The sequence below is a fragment of the Lonchura striata genome, chromosome 6 (assembly GCF_050655825.1).
Source record: "Lonchura striata isolate lonStrDom1 chromosome 6, ASM5065582v1, whole genome shotgun sequence".
In the NCBI taxonomy this organism is placed as follows: Eukaryota; Metazoa; Chordata; class Aves; order Passeriformes; family Estrildidae; genus Lonchura; species Lonchura striata.
This window is the reverse complement of record NC_140708.1, coordinates 6,033,160-6,060,998: the sequence shown is the minus strand read 5'-3', so window position 1 is coordinate 6,060,998 and position 27,839 is coordinate 6,033,160. Positions and strand designations below refer to the sequence as shown.

At 43.4% G+C, this 27,839-nt stretch overlaps 1 protein-coding gene across 2 annotated transcripts in view; it reads right to left on the bottom strand.

Moving 5' to 3' along the window:
- PRKG1 (protein kinase cGMP-dependent 1) overlaps window positions 1-27,839 on the bottom strand; it is a 379,974-nt gene that overhangs the window by 53,842 nt on the left and 298,293 nt on the right. For both annotated transcript variants that reach the window (XM_021537071.3, XM_021537070.3), the window contains exons 8-9: window positions 9,953-10,018; window positions 2,055-2,129 (exon numbers count right to left, since the gene is read on the bottom strand). In XM_021537071.3, the coding sequence (XP_021392746.1) occupies window positions 2,055-2,129; window positions 9,953-10,018 (141 nt within the window). The remainder of the gene's footprint in view (window positions 1-2,054; window positions 2,130-9,952; window positions 10,019-27,839) is intronic.

Sequence of the window (27,839 nt, the reverse complement as noted above, 5' to 3'; positions counted from 1 at the left end):
TAGGGCATTTATTTTTTTGGATGTTTTTCCAGGCAGACAACACTAATCCCCCCTGCTCTGTCCAAGGCAAAATGTCAAGATGTGACAATAATGTCACTGTCACTCCCACTCTGCAGTGACAGGGCTCCAGCACAGGCCTCTGACTTTGAAGATAAAAAAGTTGCTATCAAAATTAATTGGTTCAGCCTTTTAGGGAACAATTCCTCCATCAGCAGGGCCCTGCCATTCCATTGGGATGAAACACTTGGCATTAGAGGGAAAGGACTGGAGAAGATAAAAGCTCAAAAATGTGAAGGTCAAAACCCAGTGGCTCCCAAAAAGAAGAGTTTCTTCCAAAGAGATTCCAAACCACAGCTTCCCACAGTATTCAAATGTACAGCACATGCTAACATTCCCTGAAATATCCTCAAAATCTTCTCCATCTGCATCCCCAACATTCCTGGGATAATAAATACTCAAGAATAGAGCTTAAAATTATAGATGTGGGGAGGGCACATTTTTCTTGGTGCTAATGGGTTGTGGTGGCACCTTCAGAAACCTCCTGTGACCATATTGTTTATGACCCAACCCAAAAATTCCCCAGTTTTACTCCCAATGTTTTCTTCCCTTCTGCTCCAATGGAAATCAATATAAATCAAATAGGAACACTCAAAAATTAATATAAAATAATAACTGTATGACCCTGGGATACTTGGTATCATCTGTCTGAAATATTCCACACCCCAAACCCCTTTTTTGGGGATGATAAAGGAAGTTGATATTCTCTCACCTTTTTAATTGGGTCAACAAGAATTTAGGGAATTTAATCTTTTTAAGAAGGAAGCTTACATTTGATCTGAGGCAGGGAAATATTATTCCAATCTAAAATGCAACCCCTTTTATAACTTAAAATTAATTAAATATAATATCTCAAGTATCACTCAAGCATAAGAAAAGAGAAACCTGTGGGTATATTGCAGGATTTTACAAGTTTTGCTTATGAACTGAAGACTTTTGAGACGGATCTTAGTTTCTGAAGCAGACCTAGAGTTATTTTTAATCAATACTTAATTGGGAATTCTCACTCTCCCTCCACAGAGGTGTCCAATACCTTCAGCAGACACCATTCCAACCCCTGTGGTTTAATGAGAAGTTTCTATGTATAACCCAATTGGAATCTGCAATTTAGACAGTCACTCGGAGCATTTGACTTTGAGAAAACAATTTCCCCCTCATTTAATGTGCTATGAAAAAAATCCCCACAAAAGCAAAATAATTGAGAGGGAGGAAAAGTAAAGAAATGTTGTATAGAGCAAATTTAATTTTCTTTTCAACAACTTCTGCCTTTGAATTATGTTTGGTTGATATTGAGCATCTCCCAAAGCAGAACAGGATCCTCTTGAAAAGCTTTATTCATTTGGATAGAATCAGAGCTCAAAGATTACAGATCAAAAGCAAATTGCAGCTCAAGAATTAATAAAAAGAAGGGGTTTTAAAAATATTTTAATCTAATACTCTACAGCTCCCTTCTGAAAGGAATGAATATTTATTGTGGACTTCAGATAAATATATTGTTTCACATCAAGGCAGCTCTAGTTTTTATCCTCAAATGACAAATTCCATTGCCCATCCTTTGTCTCAGAACGTTTGACTTTGGGAAGTATCTGAGAAAGGTCAGAGCTCTCTAAAGAAATGAAATGTCTTCAACAACAACTCCCTCAACAATAATTCCCTCAAGTGCAATTCCAAGAACTGGAGTTTCTCACCTCACAATATATTTCTCACCTCAATATTTCAAGAGGATTTCTGGAAGATCTACTGGATTCAAATATTGTGACTGAGCAGGACCCTGGGACCACCTGGCTTTGGGCACTGACCAGAGGACACCCATCTCCATATGCATGAGGAGAACCAGGGATACACAAGGAGGAAAATTCCTCCATCTAGAGGAGGAATCTCTCCTTTTTGAGCTGTTTGGTATTATTGCATGGAGAACAAGGAGGGGTTTTTTTTGGGAATTCCAGTGGTGCACCATCAACAAACACAAGTCTGGGACATTGATGCTCTGCACTTACTTTGCTTTTGCTTCTGCATCCTCATAGGCTTTGTTGGAGACGTCATCCAGGCCCCCGATCAGGTGCTTGAAGGAGCTGTAAAGACAAAAGGACACTTTGAGAGGAAAATCACAGAAACACCAAGGTTGGAAAATACCCTGAAGATCATCCAGTCCCACCAGCACTGCCAGGTCCACCACTGAACCTGAAGAGATCCCACCTGGGAGTCAAGAAATCCAGTGTCTGCCCCTGGATCCCTGGCAGTGCCCAAGGCCAGGCTGGTCAGGGCCTGGAGCAGCCTGGGACAGTGGAAGGTGTCCCTGCCATGGCACTGGATGATCCTTAATATCCCTTTCCATCCCAAACCATTCTGAGATTCCATGAAAAACTAGAAATTAATAACTGAAATCAGTGAATGCCTTGAAACAAAAATGTTCCAGGTGAAAAGCTACTTTCTACTATCCAATTCCAGTATTCCCAGTGGGTCTGTCACACGCAGGTTTTCTTTTTGTCAAGGAAGAAGAATTTGAAAAGATGAACTGCTGCAAACCAGAGTCTCTTGACTGATCTCTGCCTTAATGTCACAGCCTCACAAATGAAAATCCTGCAATTCTTCTGTGCTCCTGACACTCCTGAGGCACGAAACAGAGCTGAAGAAAAGGAATTGCTCTAAGTTGACAAAAAAAATGAACTGAAACATTGAAAAAAAAGAAAGAAAAAATCCTAAAATCCCCATTGAGGGCCACATTTCTGACATAAGGAATAAGAAAGGGATGTTTCATATGGCCCTTTCTCAAGGAGGATTTGTAGGATCAAAAAGAATGAGTGGCACTGAGCAGGTGAGGAAAATCCAGGGCAGCTGGGGAAATGCAAGGTCCTGCCAGGCACGGGGTGAGCCGGGGAGACTCTGTGTTCCTGGGATGGGAATGATGGGATCCTGGGTGGCTCAGACACACTGACAGTCCTGAGAGGGTCCTTCAGGAGACGCCTGACCCTATGGAATGTACCCATGGGTGTGTGGAGATAGCACTTCCAGCAGAACCAAGGGAGGCACAATTATCCTGTTGGAAAAAAACGGATTTTCCCCATCACTGTGGGGCAGGAGGTGACAACTGGGCAAGGTGGTTTGGATCTGGAGCTGCTGGAAGGGCTTTTCCAGAGGAATTCTCCTCCCTGGGGCTATTCCAGAGCTGTGTGCACATAACCCTGGCCCTGCTGGAGCAGGGAGGTGGCACCAGGTGCCCATTGTGGGCCCTTCCAAACTGACCCATCCTGGGATTCTCTGCTGGGAATTACAGCTCAGGAAATGCCCTCTGCCCACACCAATTTCCCCAGTCTTCCAGTCCACTTAATTCATTATATTTCAAATAATACAATCAAGGAAATACTTTATGCAAGCAAATTAATTAATTCATTAATGAGGAAGAGAAGGCACAAACCCCTTTGCTCTCACATAAACTCATGTTAGTGGTTTTTACCCAGTCTGGTAATTTTTAATATTTTTAATATTAGGACATGCTAATAACGGGAGTAACTTTTCAACCACAAATTCCTTACTCAACAGTGAAAACAGGAACAATTCAGCTCCTTCAGCTGAGAAAAAGTTTCAAGTTTTATCTTCCTGATGCTGGGAATGTGCCACAGAATGAAGCCAAACCTTGCAAGGTGACAGTGAGAGCAAAGCAGGATTGGGGTGTTAATGCCTAATTGCACCTCAAACAGGTATTTAGGCAATTAATTAACACAGTAACACCATCCTGCAAAGTGCCTTAATTGTGCTTTAGGCTTGGTTTGCCTAGGAAAATGTGGCAGGGTTAAAAAATCCCTTTTTTTGGCAATGCAAATAAATCTTTTCTAGTGAAACAGCAAAGAAGAAAAAGTCACTGAAAGGAGTAATAACAGTTTCTCTAAACCCCTTAATTTTTATTAAAATTTTAATCCAGACTTAGCACTGGGCAAGCTATCAAAGTTCACTTAAGTCCCTTTTTTATTGCCCATCTCAACGTTGCTGAAGTCTCGGCTCAGTCCCAACCTCCCTCAGAATTCAATCAGAAACTGCTTGGGTTTTTTTCTCCCTGTGGCCTTTTCTCTTCATTTTTTCTATTCTTTCCTCATAACCAATTTTCTCCATGGATAAACTTTGCTCTGACTGGGAGAAACAGCAAAGCAGCAAACCCTAAAATCTCCACTGAAAGAGCTCGGCTCAGCTTATATGGGATCAGTCATGCCAGGATAATACTTTTTTATTTCATTTTTCTCCAATTTCCCTTGCCAGGAGGGCCGATCCAATAACCTTTGTTGACACCTCACAGCTCTTCCTTAAAAAAAAAAAAAAAACAGGTTTTGAAACACAGACAAAAATGGGAAATGCAAAGTGGAAAAGCAGAAAATAGCTGAAATATTTAAAATGTTGCCTTAAAAAAAAAGTGCATCCTCTTGATATGTGCAGCTGAAGAAGACAAGAAGTTGAAAAAACAGCATTTAGTGTAAATTCCAGGTAGTTCTGTAACTCTCTGTCAGCAGCAGCTGGGCTTTTAGTTGTTCTGGCTCTGCTCCATCAGCTCCTCTCTCTCCATTTGCATGAGGCAATTTTGTCCTCCCAACACCCACAGTGCTGCTAAATCTCCAACTCCATGAAAACGTTGTTGGCACCATAAATAAATTATTTGGAGAGGAAAAAAAATCCCATATAAATAAAAGATGAACCCGAATCAACCTCGGTGTAAATATTCCAACAGTTCAGGAGCAGCCATGAACACTTTCAAACACTTTCTCAGTTTCAAGAGGTAAGTGTGAAAAAAAAAAAAAAAAAAAAAGAATTATAGAGTTGCCCAACTTGTCCCTGAGGGTGCCAGTGATGATCCAAACGTCAGGAATGAGTTTGAAGCCTTTCCCTCCTGTTTTCTCTCCATACAAAGGGGCTGCAAGTGAAGTCTGTCTGTGCATCTTTATTCAAATTGATCCACAGAACAGATGCTCAAGGCGTGTCTGCACCATTTTTATCAGAAGAACTTTTACAGACAAGTTCCTAAAGGACCAATCCATCAAATCCAGCACATATTTGTTAACTTTTCCCCAACTGTACTTCTGGAACAAATCTAATAACGCCTCCAAGGAGCCTGGAAATTCACCAGGATGAGCTCTGACAAGGCCAAGCTCAGAACAATTTGGAGGCAACGCCATCGAGCAGCTCCCATAGTAACTTCTTTCCCAGAGGATGAATTCCTGCAATGCCACCACAGGAAAACCTTCATTATCAACAGCCTTGATCTTGTAGGGTCAAGGCAAGTTCTAAAGACAGAAAGACCATGAATTGTAAATAATTTTTTTAAAAAAGCACTTGGAAATAAAAATGTTTAACAGCCATCTGAGAGGTGGTGTAAAATATTCATGTGTGTTCCCAGAGTGGAGGTTTGAGCAGCAGGAAATGGTGGGGCTGCAATGAGCTGTGCGGCTCCTCAAGTACCCAAAGGCTTCTCCAAATTCCCTCATGTGGGAATCCAGGGCTTCCCTCTGGCTGCTCTGGGACCCTGGCAGGGGTCAGGAACCACCCTGGACAGAGCCCCCAGAGACACTGGCTGTGATCTCTGGCCATGGAAAAGAGTTTGCAATCTTACAGCATGAATTACAAGCTCTGAGGGTTTGATGTAAGTAATAATTAAGTGTGGCACGGGTGCAAAAGTCAAATTTTAGGATTCTAGATTAGGGGTTCAAAGGGGACAAGATGGAGGAAATTGGGTGTGCCTTGTCCTTTTTCTCCTTCTTCATGCCCTCCATGTCTCACTGTGGTGTTGGCATTTTTCTGTTGGTTCAGGCTGGGGACACACTGTCCAACGTAGGTGACAGATATTGGCACGTTATTGTAAATCCAGCCCAGGGAGTTTCTGGTATTTAATGTTTGTCACATCCCCCTGAGGGCAGAGCCCCACACGCTGCCCTGCAGGACAGAGCTGGGCAGGGCAGCAGAACATGTGAGAGATAAACAGAATAAACAACCTGGAAACCAGCACAGACCAATTATGGCTTCTGCTTTGGCAGGGGGGCTGAGAGACAGAGACTTTCTACAATCTCAGAATCATCAATAGCTCAGATTCCAACACCCTCATATGGTCAGATATCCAACTGGCCTTTTTTTGTCACAATTCCCATGAACGCTCTGTGGATTTTTGTTGAAGTTTCCAAACCAATTCTGTAAGGCCATGGTTGGGTCTGTGCTCCATGGCTGGCAGGAAGAACTTTGGATAAATCAATCCCAACTCAGCAGAGAGCTTCAGCATGGAGTCTGCCCCAAGCTGGGGTCCCTTACAGGGTTGCCACCCTCATCTCCTCAACCTTGTCACCCTCTCACTTCATCTTCTCCACTGGATTACGGTGCCTCCTCTTCTCTGTTGAAATTTTGATGATAATGGGAAATTCCTTGAATTATTTTCTTTCTGAATTCCAAGTTCTTTCTTTCAAATACACCTGACCATGTAGGACCACACAATTTTTTTTTGTTTTCTTCCTCGGGGGACCAAAATGAATGGTTCTCCCAATGGGAACCACAGAATTCCTGGAAAAGTTTGAGTTGGAAGGAACTTTAAAGCCCATCCAGTGCCATGGGCAGGGACACCTTTCATTATCCCAAGGTGCTCCAAGCTCTGGCCAGCCTGGCCTGGGACATTTCTGGGGATGCAGAGTCATCCACAGCTTCTCTTGGAATCTGTGCCAGGGCCTCCCCACCCTCACAGGGAAGGATTAAGAGCATTAAGGACCAAATCCCACTGAAATTCTTTATTCCAGTAAAGGAAGAGACTTGAAAACACAACTGCAAGACGGAAAAAATGTCAATGCTTTTCGTAACAAATATTTTCAGGACAAGGACAAGTGGGAACAAAGTCCACCGGATGCATCACATGCTTCCTGCAGGTTGTTTTCATTGTTAGATCAGGATTTTGCTCATTCCTACACCAGAAAAGGATGATGGCAATGCACTTTGCAAAGCACATGTTCCTAGGTTGGCAAAAATAGCTGTACTACATTTTGGGAATCTTTGGGGTGCTTTTTAGGATTGGATGGAGCCCTCTTGTTTTACAGGAAATTAAAAAGCTAGGCAGCATGAACATCATCTGGTAATTAAAGACCCATCATGAGCTCCAATTTGACTTTCCTCGTGGTATTCCCCACTCCCACTGCTTTAGCCCTGTAGCCATTTTATACATATTTTATAAATTCCAGAGATCTTTTAGGCAAAGCATTCCCTCTTGTCATGCTTAAGCAATTCCCTTCTCAAACCCAACTTAAGCAATTCTCTTCTCAAACCCAAATTAAGCAATTCCCTTCTCAAACCCAGCTTAAGCAATTCTCTTCTCAAATGCAATATAAGCAATTCCCTTCCCAAACCCAACTTGCCCAGAGCTCCTGGCTCATCCCTGTGATGAAAGTTTCCCCTATTATTCACCCTCAAATTACAAACCCTGCAGCAGCTAAACCAGCCCTAAAATTGCTGGGAATATTGGCAAATCCAGAGCCAGGCTCACGCCTCCCTTAGGAATAACTTCCTGTGGCACCAAGGTGGGACTCTCTTTGTTAATGAGGTAGGAGTGTGGCAGCTGGAACAATTTTTGGATGCTTTGGGAAGCCTTTCACAAGGAATTTGGAAGAGTTACCCTGCTGCAGATAATTCCTGTGGGTGATGCTGGTCAGTGAGACAGGAATTCTCCAGGAATCCCATGTGTTAAGGGAAAGGTCTTTTCCCATTTCTCATTTTTTGAAACTGCAATGCCAGTTTCGCTGAGCTGCCTCAGATGGGGACACCCACAGAGAATGGAAATCACTGCCTCAGTGGTTCCATCTGATTAGGCAAAGAGCTTGTCTGGGAAAAGGAAAATATTTAGCAGCTTCAGTGACTTGTGTCACCCCTCCTGCTGCACGGAACAAATTCCAGCTGCAGGGAACACCCACTCCCTGCTCCCATTTCCACCTTCTGTGTCACTCAACCTTCTCATCCACCACCACAACCTAAAACGTGTAAAATTTGCTCTGTCTGGATATAAAAAAAAATTGGCTCTTTTTTCTTCACCAATTTCCCAAATTGCCACAAGTCCTGGTAGTTTTTGTCCACATGAAATGTTGTTCCTGTTGTTGTCATTCCTATAAAATAAGAGCCTAAGGAAGAGCTGGGACATGAAATTCAGCACTGGCCAGGACACAGGACAGCCTGCTCTGAGCTATAAATAGGGCTATCAATAGGGTCACTTTTCTTGCACTATAAATAAGAATTTTTTAAATAGTGCTACTCTGCTAATTGCACTGTTAATAGAATCTCTGAGGTAGATTAACCACAGCTTCATCAGTTTAAATTTCACTTGTACTTCCTTACTATTTCAAGGGCATTGTATGCTGAGGACAAGGCACAGGAGACAAGGAACAGTCTGGGAAATTATCAGGAACTAGTGACTTGAATTATTTGGTGTTTCTAGGTCTCACAATGCAAACCAAAAATATCTGTTGCAAAAGTGTAAAAATGAAAAGCATAAATTATTTGTTGCTTTTTATTTCTCTGAATTAATTATTGCAAAATTATCTAATTATGAAAAACATAAAGATTACTAAAATATTATCTTGCTAAATAATTTAATTCTTCTTTTCTTTGCCCCACAGCACGAGAAGGGAGGGTGGGTGTTTTACCTACCAGGTTGAGAAAGGAGCCCTCAGGCGTTCCCCACCTGTGTTCAGTGGACAGACCATGGGTTTTGCAATTAATAATGAATTAACATAAATCAGAACTTAGCAGGATTTCTGAAGGTATTCCCCAGCTCAGCCTGTACAGAACACTGGATTTCCAGAAAGGGAGACCTGTGAGATGACACAAACCACTGGTGTCCCAGCAGGATTGGGGGGGATAGAGATCAGCCCTAAAAGAGCACAGAATCCATCTCTCACCAGAACACAAGAAGGGCACCAGAATCAGTTCCAGGGATCCACAGGGATCATGGATCCAGCTCCTGGCCCTGCCCATTCACCCCAACAATCCACACTGCTCTGAAAGCTCCTGGCCCACAGGTGGGTCCCACATACTTCAAAAATCCAATGGATTTATTTTTCCTTTCCAACATCAGCAATTTTTTCTCGCTATTCCACAGTTTCTGCCTCCCTCCTGCAGGTTTCTTGGAGCTCCTGCATGGGGGGAGGCAGTGAAAAGTCAACACCCATCTACCCTCTCTGTGGGTGCCACAGATCCATAGCACATTCCCATGGAAAGATTCCCATCAAGGTGTGTCCATGCCTTGTGCTGCTCTGATCCAGTGCTACACAGTGGGAAAACCAGCCCAGGTTTCCCATTAATTCCCATTAATTCCCTTTCAACCAGCCCATTTTCCCATAAAAATGTTCAATTTTTATGCCATTTTTTAATCCCATTCCCATTAACTGCAGAGAGCAGCTGGATTTGCAGCACTGGAGCATCCAGGCATGTTTTTTTCTGGATTAACCCCCTTAATTCTCTCAAGCTTCCTGTATAAATTATTATTTTACTTTTCTGATCTCCTGCATCTCCTCTGAGTGACAGAGCTCCCAGCAGGGCTGTGGCCTTCTCCCAAGCACTCTCCATCCTCACATGGACTGGGACAACACCTTGCTGCAACATTTGCCAGGAGCAAATACTGTGGAATTTCCACAGTAATTCCAGCTCCTCCTTTATTTCCATTTGGACTTTCTGTGATTCCAAGTGTCACTATTGGGTTTTGTAATTGTCAGTACTGAGTTTTGTCTTGTTGGTTTAGGGGCACCTTCCCTCCGCTCATCAAGGACACATCTGTGACTTTGTCACCCCAAATTAAGAGGCCTCTCTGGAGAAGATGATTCAAGGCTCTCGTTAAACTCTGGAAAAGGTTGAAATGGGAGTTTCCCCCCAGCCCTAGGCAGAAGGAGGAACTTACTCTCTGTCTATGACCAGACAAGTGACCGCTTCAGCTGCGATGACGTTGGCTGTCCTGACATCCTCCCTGCAAGAAAAAAACACATTTCTTCAGTTATTTCCATGGCAATCTTCTGATTTCCAACATACAGGGTTCTACAGGCACTTTGAGGACAAATTTCTGGCTTTCACAGCTTTTCCTTGCTGTTTTCATCATCCATATAGGCTAGTAAAAGACTAGAATGCCAAGACTAATAAAAATAATCAATGTAATTCATTTTAATCAGGTCGATTTGGTGTTCCAGTGTTTAAGAGTCAGCGCTGCATTTTCTGGGTTCACTTTGTCCCAATTCCCTCCAACCTTTCCATGTTCCAAGGTTAAGTGGATTACAGGCAAGAGAGACCTCCCCTCTTCTAAACACCCCTCATTCATTTAGGCTGGAACACCACTCTAGGCTTCCACTGAAGCAGAAAATCAGATTTACAGCTGCTGCTAGGAATAGAAATTCCCATTTAAAGACTGGAGGTATTAAAGCAGGAATAGGGTGAAAAAAGGGTGATGCATGTGAACTCTCCCTCTGAGGTTATCATTAATTAATTTTAATTGCTTTGGAGCTCTCTTCATGCTCACACCTCTAGAGCAGAGCAAGCAGAAATACAAGGGAAGAACACTGATACTCCAGCCTGTGCTGGAATGCTGACTCTGAGTCTATTTGGACTGGAATTAAGTGTGTATTTGTGCTAATTTACCCCACTGATAAATCACATTGTGCTAATTTAAAGCAATGAGAAAGAAGTAGTGGAATAGCAGTGGATAATCATCTCTATTAATTCCTAAAACTTGGGTAAACACAGAGAAGATAAGGAAGGATAATATTGAATTCCTCATTAGGTTGCTGTAGCCAGCTTTTGACAATATATTGACCCATTAAAATGAGAATTCAAACTTGTTGGTATCCACTAATTCCCATTAAAACTCAACACATTTGTCCCATTATCCCAGATGCCACAAAAAGACATTTATCCCCTGTGCATTTATGGATCACAGACATTATTTGGTTACTGTTTCATACATAGATGACTGCAGACCAGGAAAAGGCAATAAAATTGGTGGCCTCAGTTCCAACATTTTCACTAAAATTTGAAATGAGGTATTCAGATGAACAAGGGACGGTTTAATTTTTGTTATCTTCTATTAATCCCTCCTTTTCTAGAAGGTGACTTTGGCCAGCAGCTGCAGCACAGGGAGGTACAGAAATCCATGACATTAAAGGCCAATGAAACCTTGGAAGTGCATGGCACGAAAAGCTCCAAGTGCAAGGCATTAATTGGGAAAGAAATTACTAACAGGGGATTAAAGGCAAGAGCAACCACCAGCAAGTGCCCAGCATTAAATGAGAGAGTAACTACTCCAAGTAGGTGGCATTAAACACAACAAATAATTACTACAAGAGCACAGAATTCAGTGCAGAAGTTGCTATTAAGGTGCATGCTATTAAGTGCAATAAGTAATTACTACAAGTCCAAGAGTATTTCCTACCAGTGCACAGCATGCAGTGGAAAATTAACCACTAGGAAGTGAACAGCATTAAATGCAGAAAGAATTATAAGTGCATGGCATTAATTGCAAGAAGTAATTACCACACGTGAACTGCATCAAATGCAAAAGTAATTCTACAAGGGCACAGCACTAAATGTAATAATTACTAGAAGAGCAAAGCATTAAACCCAGAAGTTACTACTGGAAAATGCACAGCATTCAAGGGAAAAGTAACCACTATATGTGCAAGACATTAAATGCAGAAGTTACTACAAATGAACGGCATTAAATGCAACAAATAATCATGGTATTAATTGAAACAGTAACTACTACAAATGCAGAGCATTAAAAACTAAGGTAATTACTCCCAGTGCACAGCATTAAATGGAATTCTAATTACTAGTAAATACTTTAAACAACTAATTAATACCAGTGCAAAATATTAAATGCAGAGGTTACTCCCAGTAAATGCACAGCTTTAAAGGCAAAAGTAACTAGTACCAGTGCAATGACAAGTGAAAAGTAATTACTGCATGAAATGCAACAGGTAGTTTAATTACTAGAAGTGCATTAAATACGAGTAATTATTTCAACAGCACAGCACTAAGCCGCTATTAGAAGCACAATGCGTAAAACACAACTTGTTAATGATCAATGAATTAATTAATTTCTGGCAGTGCCCCACCACCCCTAGGGAGGAGAGAAGAGCAGAGCACTGACTCGGACACTGCCTGGCCTTCATCCCCTTCCTCCTCCTCGGAGCTGCTTCCCGAAAATCCGCGTTCCTCGTCCGTGGCGTCGCCCTGGCTCCCGGCGCGCTCCATGGCCCCGGCTGCTGCAGCATTGCCCAGTGTGGGAACTCAAAATGTCACACCTGATCCCTCCAGCTCCCAGCTCCGGGACCCCCCCGGGGTGTGACAGCTCCCCCAGGCCAGAGCGGGGAAATCCAAGAGGGGAGGATTTGGGAGCCCTCAGGACATCCTTGGCTGTGGACAAGGGCCAAAAATCCCATCAGGAGACCTCGTGTGCCCTTTTCAGCTCCTTAACCCCACGCTGGGATCAGGTGGCAGCGATACCCAAGTTCCTAAATGTTCCCAAGTGTGTCACCACTGGAAACATAAGGATGTTATTTAAGGGATGAAACGCACAAATCCGTTTTTTTGCCTTGGAATTTACAGCCAGCTTCCTACACTAGGAAGTTACAATGATTTTGCTTCTGACACGCTGTCAAAAACTCAATTTAGAGAGGGATAAGTTAATACTTCAGGCTCTGTCTCATGGTTTTACTTCCGGCTGCCATAATTTGCCCTAAATGTAAAATATTTGAGGTGATTCCTGTTGTTTTGCTTTTTATTGCCTTCCTACATCCCCAAACTGCTTGAAGCCCTGCTTCAGTAACTTCTCCCATAGATCCCACTGCTCCCAATCCATTGGACAGGGACTCCACCCCTGCCCTGGGCAGCCAGTCCAATGTTTGACAGCCCTTGCTGTAAAGGAATTTTTCCCAATATCCACCTCAATATGCACCTAAACCTCTTCTGGTGCAATTTGAGGCTGTTTCCCCTTGTCCTGTCCCTGTTCCCTGGCAGCAGAGCCCGACCCCTCCTGGCTGTCCCCTCCTGGCAGGAGCTGTGCAGAGCCACAAGGTCCCCCCTGAGCCTCCTTTGCTCCAGGCTGGTGGAATCTCAGCAGCAGCTCCTGGGAGTTTTTTACTTTTAGAACCCTCAGTGCACTAAAGACAGGGCAGAATTTCCTTGACCAACAGAGCCTTGAAAGACCTGAGGCTTCAGCTTCATAAATATTCCAGTCAATTATCACAAACAGTTCCTATTTCATTGTAAACCTTGTTGTACAGCCCTTAGCAGGGCTTAAACCTTTCAGCTGGAGCCACTGGGAGTAAAAATATATTTCAGGAGCAGTCAGTAAGTGCTAACGAGATGCTCACAAGGCATAAAACAAAGTATTAGAGGGAGCTGGTACATTTTCTATTTGAAGAGTTGTACATTTTGTTTATATGGAGTAAAAAAAAAATCAGTCAAATACTATTTTTGAAGCTCAATGAGCTGGATTGTTGTTTTCTAAGAAATATTTTGTTTTCCCAATACCCATGAAGCTTAAATCATATGGGGGTTTTGCTACATGTCCTCAAAATGGGGTTCCCTGGAGTCAAATCCCTCCTGCTGTATTTCATGCCCTTTAGAAAGTGAGATTTTAATGTCTGATGGAATTGTTACAAGATTTTTTATGGCTTTTCAAGTGCATCATTTTCCAATGGCAGCTTTTATTAGTTTCCCATTAAAATCTATAAAATATTAGTAGAACATGCTGTGTTTATTAATCCCAGCCACGTACTTTTATATCAAAGCCAATGGCAAATGCATGCTGGGTTCTCAGGAAGATGAAAGGTTGGAAAGCCAAACTTTGGTCTGTGAGGGGTGGTTCTCCCCCATGGCAATCAAGCAGATCCAGGTGATTGATACAGACATGGATCACAGAATTCATGAAATTTGGAGAAGAACTCCAAAGTCATCAAGTCCAGTCTTTGACTGATCCCCATTTTGTCAACTGCTCCCCTGGCAGGGTGGGCAGGCCCTGGCACAGGGTGCCCAGAGCAGCTGGGGCTGCCCCTGGATCCCTGGCAGTGCCCAAGGGCAGGTTTGGAGCAGCCTGGGACAGTGGAAGGTGTCCCTGCCATGGCACTGGATGGGCTTTAAGGTCCCTTCCTACCCAAACCAGTCTGTGACTCCATGGACACAGCCACATCCAGCTGTTTCCTGATGTTCACCATTTCCTCCCCTAAAAAAAAATGAGGCTAAAACCTCATTTCTTAGCTGAAGAAACTGGAGAATCTCGAAGGATCAGCCAGAGCAGGTGGGTCAGTGCCTGGTCCTTGGTGGCTGCCCTGCAGAACCTGCCTGGGAGTGTCCCTGGCAGAAACTTCCCGTCCTGTGGCACCTCAGGAGATGAGTGCTGAGGTCAGCTGAGAATGCTGTTAATGAGGGTTTTCAGAAGTAAAAAAATTAGGTCTTCCCTGGTGGGTTTTAAATCATTCCACAGGGCTATCCAGAGGTTCCTAATTTGCTGCTATTTGAGTTTTTTAATGCATTATCCCACCTTCCAGCAGTGTACACTTGACCTTGTTACAATATTCTTAATAAGGTTGATTTAAAGCATTTAGGACAATATAGGGAGAAAGATCAGTTATTAGCTTAAATTTAGCAATAAGACCTCAAAACCCAGCAGTTCTATATTCACTTCTATTTTATTGGATATTTTAACTCATTATGCCATGACTTTCAGGTGGGAGATAAGAATCAGCTTTATTGGGTATGCTGAGGAGGTATCCAAATTTGGTGATCTTCTATCCTTTAAAAAGAGGGATTTGTCTACTTGGAGACTTAAAAATGTCTTTTAAAAGCTTTTATTACCTTTTGTTTATACTACTACTACTACTACTAATAATAATAATGATGATGATGTAATAATTTTTATAACTTCACCTGCATCTTGGCCTATAGTTGCAGCAGAAGGAGATGCAACAACCACCTGCCTATTCTTGATTTAGTAAAAAGAAATAAATAATCAAGGTCTTATGTGTCAAAACCAAACTAAATTTCACAGTTGCTGGGCCTGCTGTGAGAATCCTACTCAAGGAATCCAGCTGGCATGGAAAGAAATGAATTCCTGGCCCTGGTGGGGGTGGCCGACAGGGGATTCTGGCACTGGGAGTACAACAGCAGCATTAGGAGAGCAATTTAGGGTTGAGACCCAGCAGATTCCCGGGAGGAAAGGGAAGGATCCCCATTCCCAGGCTCATCTCCCACTGCTGGTGATGTGTTGATGGATGGTGCTGCTGCTGTGAATATCCCAAAAATGTATTTATGGCTGTGACAGTCACTGACCTCAACATCTCCACCTCTCTTGTGCTGTGGAGCAGCTTCTCTCCTTCTGGTGGACATGCCCCACCCTGCCACGAAGGATTTCACTGCTCTGAGGACACTTTCAAGGTGATTTTATAGGGGTTTTATATGGCAGGTGCTGCTGACCACCCAAATACGTGGGTGGAAGATTCAGCACCCAGCGCTGGGAAGGCACAATAAAAACCTCAGCAATACTTATTACACTCATCATTTCAAGCCATGATGACCCTTCAAGAAACCTTGTCTTCCTTTTATCATTTTTATGAGGTGAGCAGGTATTTAAGAACAAATTGGGATGAATTCCAACACAGTGCTTGAATCTGAGGGCATTCAGCACAGGAAGGACTCACAACACGAAAAATCAGGAGCAAAAAAACCAAAGTGCTACTCCTCCATTGGAGGGTCTGCACTAAACTACTTCCAGTGTTAAAATGGGCAAGAACTTACAGAAAGTTAATTAGGGAATGAAAGGGTTTTTATAAAATAAAATGCCTGTCAAAAGAGGAAATAAAGCTCAAAGCTTAAATAAAATATATGTGGGAAAAAAGCCCAGACATGAGGCTGAATTATAGCCCTGGATTTTGAAAAGCAGCACTGGAATAGTCTGGGGAAGTCACCTGGAAATTAAGAATTATATTTTCTTAATAAATGTTCTGATATTAATATTCCCATGGGTCTTCCAGCCTTGGCAGAAAGTAGCACTGGGTGTCCTTGGGATGTCAGTGTCTCCATGGGAATCAAATTCCTCCTCAGTTAGTTTTCTAAAAAAGGGGAATTCTGGTGCATTCAGGACATAGTGAAGTTTTAGATAAAAGTTTCTGTCTTCTGGGAGTAACCACATTCCAAATGTGTTTCAAGGAACGATCCCACTATTATCCCACTATCCAAGGCCAGGCTGGTAATACTTTGTCTCTTTGAGCCACGTCTTAAAAGCTCTCAGAGAAAAGTATTGTACTCTTGATAACTCAGTGACCTCAGGTGGCATAAAAGTAGCAGGATGGCTCCTGTGACAGTGTTGGGAACAGAAAAGTTTTAATAAAAGGCAAAATAACAAATAATAAGAGTAATTTTCTCTTTTTACAGAGAAAAACCGAGCCAGGGCAAGAGGTTGTTGCTCCTGCTAAAACACTTCACAAAAGCGATTTACTTCTTTTGTTCTCTTCTTTTCTACTGAATTACTTAGGTGGGACTTTTTGGCTTCTGTCCAATTGACTATCCTTAAGTTTGAGGTGAATTCTCCAAAGTCCTGTAAAGTGTCTTTTAATCAAATTGAAAAGAGAAACTTCTGGGCTTTTTTCCTTTTTAAGGAGACAAAGGGTAATTTGTTCACTCTGTCAAGCAAGGGGCACATTCCCACAGGTTGGCTTGGAGCAGCCTGGGATAGTGGAAGGTGTCCCTGCCCTGCCCATGGCAGGGGGGCACTGGGTGGGATTTAAGGTCCCTTCCAGCCCAAACAGTTCTGCGATTGATATTTGGGGTTGATACTCCCCAGATATATAATATATATAAAAAAATATAACTGTTTCTTTCCTGACAAATAGCACTTTCCAGATATACAACTCACAGGTGGCAAACCCCAGGGGAACATGATTCCCTGTGGCTCTCTCTTTGCTGGTGATGAGCCAGGAGCCAAAGTTGGACTGGAACTTCCAGAAGCTGGAGTGCCAAGGGAAGGTGGCAGATGGATTTGGGATGTTTGCCTGCACACTTGTGCAAAGTGGCACCCTCAGCTCAGTTTCCACCCAGGTGTCCACACTTCCAAGTGCCAAACAGCCTTTCCTGAAACACCTGCCTGCAGGCAGGAGGATCTATTTCCCACATCCCATTTCAGCAAAACAAAAATTCCACCTTCTGTTATTTCCACTGAGCTTTTCTGAGTCCTTCAGGCAAACAGTGATGGATTACTGGCAGTGCTGGGGTGGTCACACTTGGAAGTCAGAGAATCAAGGGATGGTTTGTGCTGGGACAGCCATTAAGGATCAGCTCATTCCATGCCATGGGCAGGGACACCTTCCACTGTCCCAGGCTGCTCCAAGCCCTGTCCAACCTGGCTTTGGGCATCGCCAGGGATCCAGAGGCAGCCACAGCTGCTCTGAGCACCCTGGGCCAGGGCCTGCCCACCCTGCCAGGGAACAATTCCTTCCCAATATCCCATCCATCCCTGCCCTCTGGCAGTGGAAGCCATTCCCTGTGTCCTGTCCCTCCATCCTTTGTCCCCAGTCCCTCTCCAGCTCTCCTGGAGCCCCTTTAGGGAGGGGTTATGAGGTTTCCTGGAGCTTTCTACAGTACCTGTGGGCTGCCATCTGTCACAACCCCTGCTCTGCCTTCTCTCTGGGCACAGAAACTCCATTTGTGCCACCCCTTGGGGAATCCACCTGCCTGGGAAGGGAATTCCAATTAAATCCAAGAGCTGCCACAACACAGTGAGGATATACACTGCAGGCATTCCCATATGCAGCTGAAATCCTTATTGTGGCTGCCTTTCAAAGCTGAAAGAGATTAATATCTCATCCCTTATCCTTTGCTTTCAAGTCCTGCATGGAATCTGTTTTTAACTCCTGTGATTGCACCCATCCCACATGGCTGGATCTGCTGACATCAGGACAAGCAAGGAATCACAGAAGTGTTGGAAAAGCCCTCCAGGATCATCGAGTCCAACCATCCACCCAACAGTGCCCAGTCCTCCCCCAAACCCTGACCCCAAGTGCACAGTTTTAACCCCTGCAGGGAGCCACTGTGTGTTTCCCACTGCTGAGGTGGGAACAATGCTCAGAAATCTCTCTCTGCTGATGGTAACACCATTTCCAGTGGGACCACTATTCCCACTGCTCCCAGGAAACCCTCAGTGATATTGATATCAATTAATACAGTGTTTCCAGCAGCTCAGAAAGGCAGGAAAGAGCAAACACAGCTAGAGGAATATTCTGTAGGAATTAAAACTGGTATTTGTAGGTGAACTGTGGCTTAACTTTAGTCTGAAGTGACAGATCAACCCAAATCTGAGTGACACAACGCTGACACAGGGATGGTAGAACCTCCTTGCCTGCCAAACCCATTAATGATTCGACTCTATTACTTGTGTAATTTATTCAGAATTATTGTAATGAAGCAGTCTCACTAGTCCATAATTATTTATATTCCCTGAGTGAAAGAACCCAGGGGTACAAAATGACCACTGTTTCATTAAAGTGAAATAAAACCATACCACACCCCAGCCATTGCTGTTTTAATCAGCCAGTGGGCGACAAGAGCATCTTTAAAATACATTAAATGTTAATTATCCCATTCAAGGACAAATCAATTAAACCTTGGACAAATCAGAAGGGTTTCTAGAAACTGGTGCCTTGCAGACCTACCCTGCATAAGGAACTTATCTGCCAGCCTCAAAGCCAGGTTCAAAGCCAGGCAAAGCCAAAAACCCAGGAAACGCCACAAACTGGCACTGATAAAGAGGAAATAATTTGCATTATTTTCCTCAAAAAAAGAAGAGCAGCAACAACAGAATTCAGCAGCCAGAGCCACATGAAATGGTCCTTGACACATTTTCTTCATGAAGGACTCAGTAGCCGCACTTTAATATTACATAAGTGAAGCAACAAACACGAAGAATAAGACGACCTCCAAGACCCTTGGTAAAATGACCCCAACCTTGTCAACTCCTTCCCTGGGAGGATGATCAGGCCCTGGCACAGATTCCCAGAGCAGCTGTGGCTGCCCCTGGAGCCCTGGCAGTGCCCAAGCCAGGCTGGAAGGGGCTTGGAGCAGCCTGGGATGGTGGAAGGTGTTCCTGACATGGCAGGGGTGGAATGAGCTGATCCTAAATGCCCCTTCCAACCCAAGCTGTTCTGGGACTCAAAGAAATCCAAGTCCCTTTTCCCATGGCTGCCTCATCCTTCCAAGCTCTGGATACTGATAACAGCTTGGGCCTGGATGGAAAATGTGGATCCCCCAAGTTGAGAAGTGATCCAATACTTCTCCTGAGCTCCAGCAGCAGCACAGGGTCATTGTCCCATTATGACTTCAAAGCTCCTGGCAATTAAAATCCTTCCCTTCCACTCTCTCACTATCCTTAATCTGGAATCTCCACATGGGAAAGTCTCTTCTGTAGCCATAAAAGGAGAAATAAGGCTACAAGGTTAACTCCAACACTTTAATATAGGCCTTTCATCAAGAGATTCCAAATGATAAAACATTTCCTAAATGAGCCTGCATTCCTTGGAGAGGTCCTGCTTAGGGAGCTTTATCCATAAAATAGCGGACGTTGCTCAAGGACACACAGGGGATGAGTTTAAAATCTGAATTTCTCCTTTTTTTTTTTTTTTTTTTTTTTTTTTTTTTTTTTTTTTTTTTTGCAGCAGGACAATAAACCAACAGCACAAAAGGCTCCAACTGTTTCAGCATCCCAAAGAGTTTCAGCTCTCCCAGGTTTCCCAGGTGGAGGGATCTCACCCAAACTGCCAAACTATTTCTTACTTATTATTTATCCAAGTTTTTAAGAGCCGGTCCAGAAAGGACACATGATAGAAGATTAAACAAATATAATGCAATGCCTATAGATTAATCCTGTGCTCTTTGGACACCCTCAGATCCATGGAGATTAGATACATTCCCATTTTCCTGACAATAAAAATCAGGCTCGAGAGCTTTTTGAAGCAAACAGTGGCAATAATTGCTGTTAAATGCCAGATTCCTTAGCCTAAATTACTTCTCTTGGGATTTATTCCTTCAGGAATTTTTTTTAAAGCAGCTCCAAGCGGTCATTTAGGAGATTTAGCCTGCACATGACGGAAAACTTCAGGAAAACTTGGAGCAGTGGAATAGGTGATGCTCCTTCCTTGGAGAGTTTTAAGATGAGGTTGGACAAGGGAACAAGGTGACAAGGTGACTTTGCTCCAGGAGTTGGGACATCCCTGCTTGAAGTAGGAAGTCAGAGTGGGAACCTTTAGAGCTCTTTTTTGGCCAATATTCAGCTGATTTTTCTATAATTCCTGCCCAGACTGCCCCAGTCCCTCTGGCATATCCAGGGAGATTTGAAAATGTCCCAGACTAAAAACCACAGCCCCAGTTCCAGGTCCCGTGAAGAACAAGAAGCAAACACCTTTTTGTACCACCTCAGTTTTCCTTCAGGCAGATTTATCCCAGAAAGGTTGAAGAGATCACTGAGAGAATTCCAGATGCAACACAGGAGAGAAAATCCCAGCCAGAGCCATCCTTACAAGCACTGCATTAATCCATGGAAACGGGAGATGTTGGGAATACCCAGCTTCAGAAAACAACAATATTGGCTTTCAAATTCCATCTCCTTTTGCAAAGTTTCCTGGAGGACATTTCAAAGTGTCCAAGGTTAGAAGGTCAGGATGTTAAAATCCTGGGAAGGCTTCACCAGCAGTGAGGAACCAGGATCACATCCTGGTTGTTTGATGCAAGATTTACTCTGCAGCTTCTGCATAAAGGCTTGGACATCATGGGTGCAAAATCTCCCAGCCTCTTCACAGCCTGACATGTTCCCTAAGCTCCACTGAACTCCCAAATATTCCCAGCAAGTTTTACCTTGCCTAATTCCTGTCCTTTCAGACTGGAGAAGATGCCCCTGCCCAGTCTGTACCCAAGGGTGTAGAGGAGCTGCAGTACCATGGAAGAGCTGAGCCCCTCCAGCCTACAGGAGTGTCCAGGAACTTCACATCCCCTTCTGTTGCAGCATTTCTGAGAGACAGAGGTCACGATTTATGTTTGGAATGAGATTAGAGCTACTCCAGTCAAGGCCTCAGATCTGGGCCTTGTGAGGCCTTCCAGCCTGTGGCACAGTTAGAAATTAAGAGCTTGTGACACAGTTAGAAATTGTATAAAGATGTGATGGGAAGCATTGGGCTGTCTGGGTGTGAAGTAGTATAGGTTTATAGTGTAAGGCTTAGGCCACCTTAGACAAAGATAAACAATTAGCTTGCCAATCAGAGTGCCTTTGTAAACTGTAAATTATGTAGAAGTGTATAAAAACTGCCATCTCTCAAATAAACGAAGAACATTGCATTAATCATATTGGTTGGATGTGTGTTCTGTCCAGTCCAGTTTCCCAAGTTATGAAGTCCCTGGCTTTTCCTTTCTCTCTCCCCCATTTAATTTCCTTTAATTTTTTTCCCCCGGGATGGTTTGGAAGGCTTCAATCCAGGACCAAAGCTCATTTACTACAAATAAATAATTCCCTGGGAGGGTGGGCAGGCCCTGGCACAGGGTGCCCAGAGCAGCTGGGGCTGCCCCTGGATCCCTGGCAGTGCCCAAGGCCAGGTTGGACAGGGCTTGGAGCAGCCTGGGACAGTGGAAGGCGTCCCTGCCATGGCAGGGGTGGAATGGGATTATCCTTAATGTCCCTTCCAACCCAAACCATGCTTCCTCCAAGAGAGTTCTGTAGTTCTCCGTTTTCCAGCTGCTTTTCCAATTTTTTGGCAATGAAGTTCCCAAATATTTTATATCCAAAATTATACTATGGGATGAGAAATAAACCAGCACCTAGGATAAATGCTGAGTAACCTCCTGTAATAGTAAATTTCATCTTTATAAGACCATATTCTACATAAAACTCTAAAACTGTCCAGTTTCTTCTCAATTCCACAACTGCCAACCTTTCATTTAATTACAGCCCAGCTGCGGACATAATGGAATTTAGCAGGTGCCTCAAGGATGTGTCATTTAGAGCTTTAGATTTCAGGAATCAAGAACTGGATTTGACAACCCCAGGGGCTAAAGAGAAAAAAAATTAAATATAAAATTTTTGCTAAATTTAAATCTCTACCAGCCCCGTCAGCAGCCAGAGTGAAATTGCTTTGTTAGAGAAGTTCTGCCACATAACCGTAAACCACTTTTTCAGCCTGAACAAACCCAAGATTAAATTGAGAATAAGGTTGCCCACAGCTTTAGTAGTTTTAAATGAACTGTTCCCTTTTTTAAATTGAATATAAACACAGCTAAGCCTCTGAAAACGTCTGTTCTATCCAAGGCACACAGCTCAACAATTCCCATCCTGCCTGTTGGATTTGGGAGATTCTGTGGTGAAATTCCTGGGGGAATCACTGACACCTTGCTCCAAACAGCAAAAGCCTGCAGAGACCTCATTGACAAACATCAATTTAAATAAATAAATATAGGAAATAAAATTATTGTCAGCAAATCTGCACGTTTTAGGGGGTCTCAAAGCCTGGACAGCTCTGTGGGTCTTTACTGGGAATTTCTCCTAGGCTTAGGAGCCTCTGGAAGAAGCCCCAGGATACTTTTTAGAGTGCAACAAATGGGTGTGGGATGGCAAAATCACCAGTGGAAAGACTGGATGAGGCAGGTCATGGAGGCAAAGAGGAAGAGTTGGGGTTTGAGGTAAGAAAAGTGAGGAGTCAGGGCCCAAACAAAATGGTCAAAGCAATCCTGATGCATAACAGCAATTCCAGAGCAGCCTCACAGTGTCCAGCCATAAAATTGCAGGGTTTTGCCACATGGAAATTGTGAGACTCTCTATATAGGGAAGCCTCTTATTGGGAGAGGGACAAGTCCAGAAATAAGCTGTGAGACATCAGGACAGAGGAAATGAGCTGAAAGTTCAGTAAAGAGAGGGTAAAAACATCAAAAAATAAAATAAAATTTTAAAAAAGGACAAAAAGGAGGAAATAAACCCCTGCAATCCCCATGTGAAGGCTGGAGAATCAACACAGGTCTTCCACCACATGTAAGAAGAAGGAAGCTGGGGATGCCAAGAGAAGGTCATGGCTGGCAGCTCTGAATTCCACTGACAACTCTCCAAAAATGGATTGGGTGGTCCTGGGATGTTTGAGAATGGCTTTACTTCAATCCCCCTAGGCCTGAGATCCACAGACACCCTACACCCTCAGGCCCTAAAAAGTATAAACAAAAGTGAATTGGAGGGAGGCAAACTGGGGGTAAATGACTTCATTACCTGAAGCTCTAAGTGGAGGATTAACCCAATATGTTAAATGGGCCAAACTTAAAATTGTCTGAAAAACTCATGACCATTGTCCATCTTGGGTGTAGCTCCTTGGAGGCTTTTGACTGCCCAAGGTGTATCTGTTGAAGGCCATTAAAAAATACTTGTTTTTATTTATTCTCTTACTCTTGTCTAGCCTCTGTTCTAGGGAGCCACTCCAAGGCTTCAGGAAGATCAGTGACAACATGGTTCAGCCTAAAAAAAACATGAGTGGGTCATTAAGCCCTAAGGGGAGCACTCCTAAACAAACAACCCCAACCTCTGTGTGCAGCAAAAAGGGACCCTGGGTCACCCCTGCATGGACTTTACAATAAAAATAGTCTCTCCTAAAAGCAAAATCATCCCAAAAGCCAGTTCTGGGAGCCAAACCCAAAGGTAGTCCCAGCTCCTCACAGCAATCCCTGTCACAGGAGTGCTGCCTCTCACAAGAGCCATGCTCAGCTGTGCCCTGACCTAAATGAACACCCAAACTTGGGTAGTGATAACAGTTTACTACTTTTTGGATTCCCAGCCAGCCATGCTGCTCTCCAAGATCCCAGGGGCCAGGCTGACTCCAGCCTCCACTTTGAAGTCACAGTGACACTGCACAGGGACAGGTGGGGACAGCAGGAATCTGCTGCAATGCACCAGGGAATTAAAAGCTTAAGTGTATCTTTTGTGTCAACAGCCAGGGCAACTCCAAGTGAGGTCAGAGGCAGCCACTGAAAGTGGAGCTGTTGGAGCCTGATCTGCCATCAGCAGCATAAACAGCCCCTGTGCCAAGTCTGGACATGGGTAAAAGATTCACTCTGACACCTAAAACTGATGGTAATAATCATTAAATTGAAAGCAGGGGACTGGTAGAGTGATGGCTGTAAAGAAATATGAATGTATACAGGACAGGAATAGCACTCAGCCTGTGAAAATCTGGGTGTTTATGGAGGGAGGATGAGAAGAACAGCAAACATAAATAAATCAGGATTATTCCTACGTTGTTCCCAGGTTGGTATCACTGCCTGAGCCCCCTCCAGCACCAAAAGAGGCTCCAAGGGAGCTGGAAAGGGACAAGGAAATGGGGGGACAAGACACAGGAAATGGGTTCATGTCAGAATCTGAGCTATTGATGATTCTGAGATTGTAGAAAGTCTCTGTCTCTCAGCCCCCTGCCAAAGCAGAAGCCATAATTGGTCTGTGCTGGTTTCCAGGTTGTTTATTCTGTTTATCTCTCACATGTTCTGCTGCCCTGCCCAGCTCTGTCCTGCAGGGCAGCGTGTGGGGCTCTGCCCTCAGTGGGATGTGACAAACATTAAATACCAGAAACTCCCTGGGCTGGATTTACAAGAACGTGCCAATATCTGTCACCTACGTTGGACAGTGTGTCCCCAGCCTGAACCAACAGAAAAATGCCAACACCACAGTGAGACATGGAGGGCATGAAGAAGGAGAAAAAGGACAAGGCACACCCAATTTACTGCATCTTGTCTCCTTTGAACCCCTAATCTAGAATCCTAAAATTTTACTTTTGCACCCGTGCCACAGTTAATTATTACTTATATCAAACACTCACGGCTTGTAATTCATGCTGTAAGATTGCAAACTCTTTTCCATGGCCAGAGATCACAGCCAGTGTCTCTGGGGGCTCTGTCCAGGGGGGTTCCTGACCCCTGCCAGGGTTCCAGACCTGCCAGGGCAGCCAGAGGGAAGCCCTGGATTCCCACAGGTTCACACTGACAAAGGGGAAACTAGATGGGATATTGGGAATCAATCCTACCCTGGCAGGGTGGGCAGGCCCTGGCACAGGGTGCCCAGAGCAGCTGGGGCTGCCCCTGGATCCCTGGCAGTGCCCAAGGCCAGGCTGGACAGAGCTGGGAGCAGCCTGGGACAGTGGAAGTTGTCCCTGCCATGGCAGGAGGACACTGGATGGACTTTAAGGCCACCACTGCCCCATGTCCCCAAGTGCCACTTACACACGTTTTAAATCCCTCCAGGAATGCTGATCCCACCACTACCACGGGTGTCTGTCCCAGTGCTTGAGAACATTTGAGTGGAAAAACTTTCCTTATTATCCAAGCTAAACTTCCCCTGGTGCAACCTGAGGTTTCCTTTGCTCCCTCTGTGTTTTAATTACAGCAGGCAAATTGCAAGCCATGAGCTGATATTATTCTGCATTTTAGAGAGGAATTATTTTAATATGGGTCCAATTGAGAAAATTTGATTATTTATAAAGCACAGGCCTGAACATTTAATTATCATGGTGCCTCATAATGATCACCAAATGAGTAGGCCCTGCATCCCAATTCTGGGTTACTGTGCAGAAAACTCCCTCAATTTTCTAAAATTTATAAATTACAGGAATTTTAAATGGAGCTGCAAAGCCTGACACACCAACCCAAATCCATCCTGGGTACAAAAAGGATTTGAATAGAAGCCACATCACAAGGTGCTGTAATAAATTTAGCTATAAATTTAAGCTGATATCTCATTTTTTGCTCTTTTCCCCTCTTCAATTCCATCTTGTTGTAAACCTGCTCCAAGGGTTTGCTAACATGGATTATCCTGTCTACATCCCATGAATTAATTCCTACTTCTGCATCCCCCACGGGCATCTTTCACTTGTTCTGGTGTTTTGTTTGGGTTTTTTTTTTGGTTTTTTTTTAAAGGAAGACAAGAGAATTCAAATTCACTTCTGTATTCCTTCATTCCACTTAATTCTTAGAAACTTGAACAGAGCTGGAGGGAGTATTTTGATGGAAGCATTTTCCCAGGAAAAATATGTGATTTCCTCACTGGAACTCTTGTACAGGAATTTTTCTCTCCTCTCATTCAAAATACATTTATTTCAGAGTATGGATTTTTTTCTCCAACTAGAAACATTTGTCCTAAACCATAATTTTGATACAAACATCCTCATTTTGAAATTCTCGGATAAAACATTTGGATCTAATAGTTGATGGTTATTATTGGCATCAAGGTATTGCTGCAGGACAAAAATCACATGGGAATTTTTCTCCTCCTCATTGTTTCCTTTTTTTTCTTTTGCACAACACAGGAACTGCATGAAAAAAAAAAAAAAAAAAAAAACACAAAAAGAGGGAAAAGGGAAGAGTTTGGAGCCTTCAGCCCTGCCAGGCTGTTTCGCACCTTCCAGATGGGAAAAACAAAGTGCTATCCCAGGGTTTTGCTCTTTCCAGAAAGCAAGAACCAGATCTGACCCCTGAAATCTCTTCCATCACCACCCATTCCACTCATCCCACTTCAGAAAGAAAAATAAATCCTCCAAATTGCACTACTTAAAAAAAAAAAAAATTAAAACCATATTCTTTTGATGTGAATAATGCTCCAGCAGCTTTCTTAGCTAACAAATAGCAATAATATTTATTATTTCCTATGCATTCCTTAGTGCAGCAATGTTTTTTCAGGCTCTGAAGGAACACAGAAGGAAAAAAAACCATTGCAAAAATTCTTGGAGATGTTCACTGCAGCAAAAGCAAATATATGGGTTACTATAAACCTTCTGTAGTGCTGCTTTGCCCCAAATCCCTGGAATCCTGCCTTCCTCCATCTGGCACACTCTGCTTGCTTAGATATGTATTTTTATTATTATTATTGATTATTTTAACTCAGCAGGAGGAATACTGTCTCTGCTCTTTAGACAACAACTTCCAAGAGAAAAAAAGAAACAAAAAAAATTGAGCTCCTGGGCTATGCCTCAGTTGGAGAAAAACAAGAACAATTTGTAAGCTGTGATTTTCTAAACCAACAAATGTCTTTAAGACTCCAAACCACTTGATTATTTACTAACTACATTTGAGTTGTCAAATTGGGTCTGAGTGTAACTTCCCCACACAAATTAATGTTATTTATACTCTTTTTGTGAGGAGAAGAGTAGAAAAACTTTGATTTTTTTAGACTCCTAGAAAGGTTTGGGTTGGAAGGGACTTTATCTCCTAATGGCTCTTTTTCACTGAGGGAGACTTTGAGTTGATAAAAATATTTTTAAGGCAGACATGAAAAGGCTGAGAGAATTGGGATTGTTCAGCCTAGAGAAGGGAAGTTTTGGGGTGACCTCACTGTGTCCTTCCAGTGCCTGAAGGGGATGACAGGGAAGATGGAGAGAGATTTTGGACAAAGGATGGAGCGCCAGGACAAGGACAAGGGGGAATGGCTTCAAACAGACAGAGGAAATTTAGATGGGATATTGGGAATTAGGAATTGTTCCCTGGCAGGGTGGGCAGGCCCTGGCACAGGGTGCCCAGAGCAGCTGTGGCTGCCCCTGGATCCCTGGCAGTGCCCAAGGCCAGGTTGGACTTTGGGGTTTGGAGCAGCCTGGGATGATGGAAGGTGTCCCTGACATGGCAGGGGTGGAATTTTGAATCTTTAAGGTCCCTTCCCACTCAAACCACTCCATGATTCTGTTATTTCTGTTATAGATACATATTATAATATTGGCTTTTTTTGCAAATATTAAAATACATTTTATATGTGT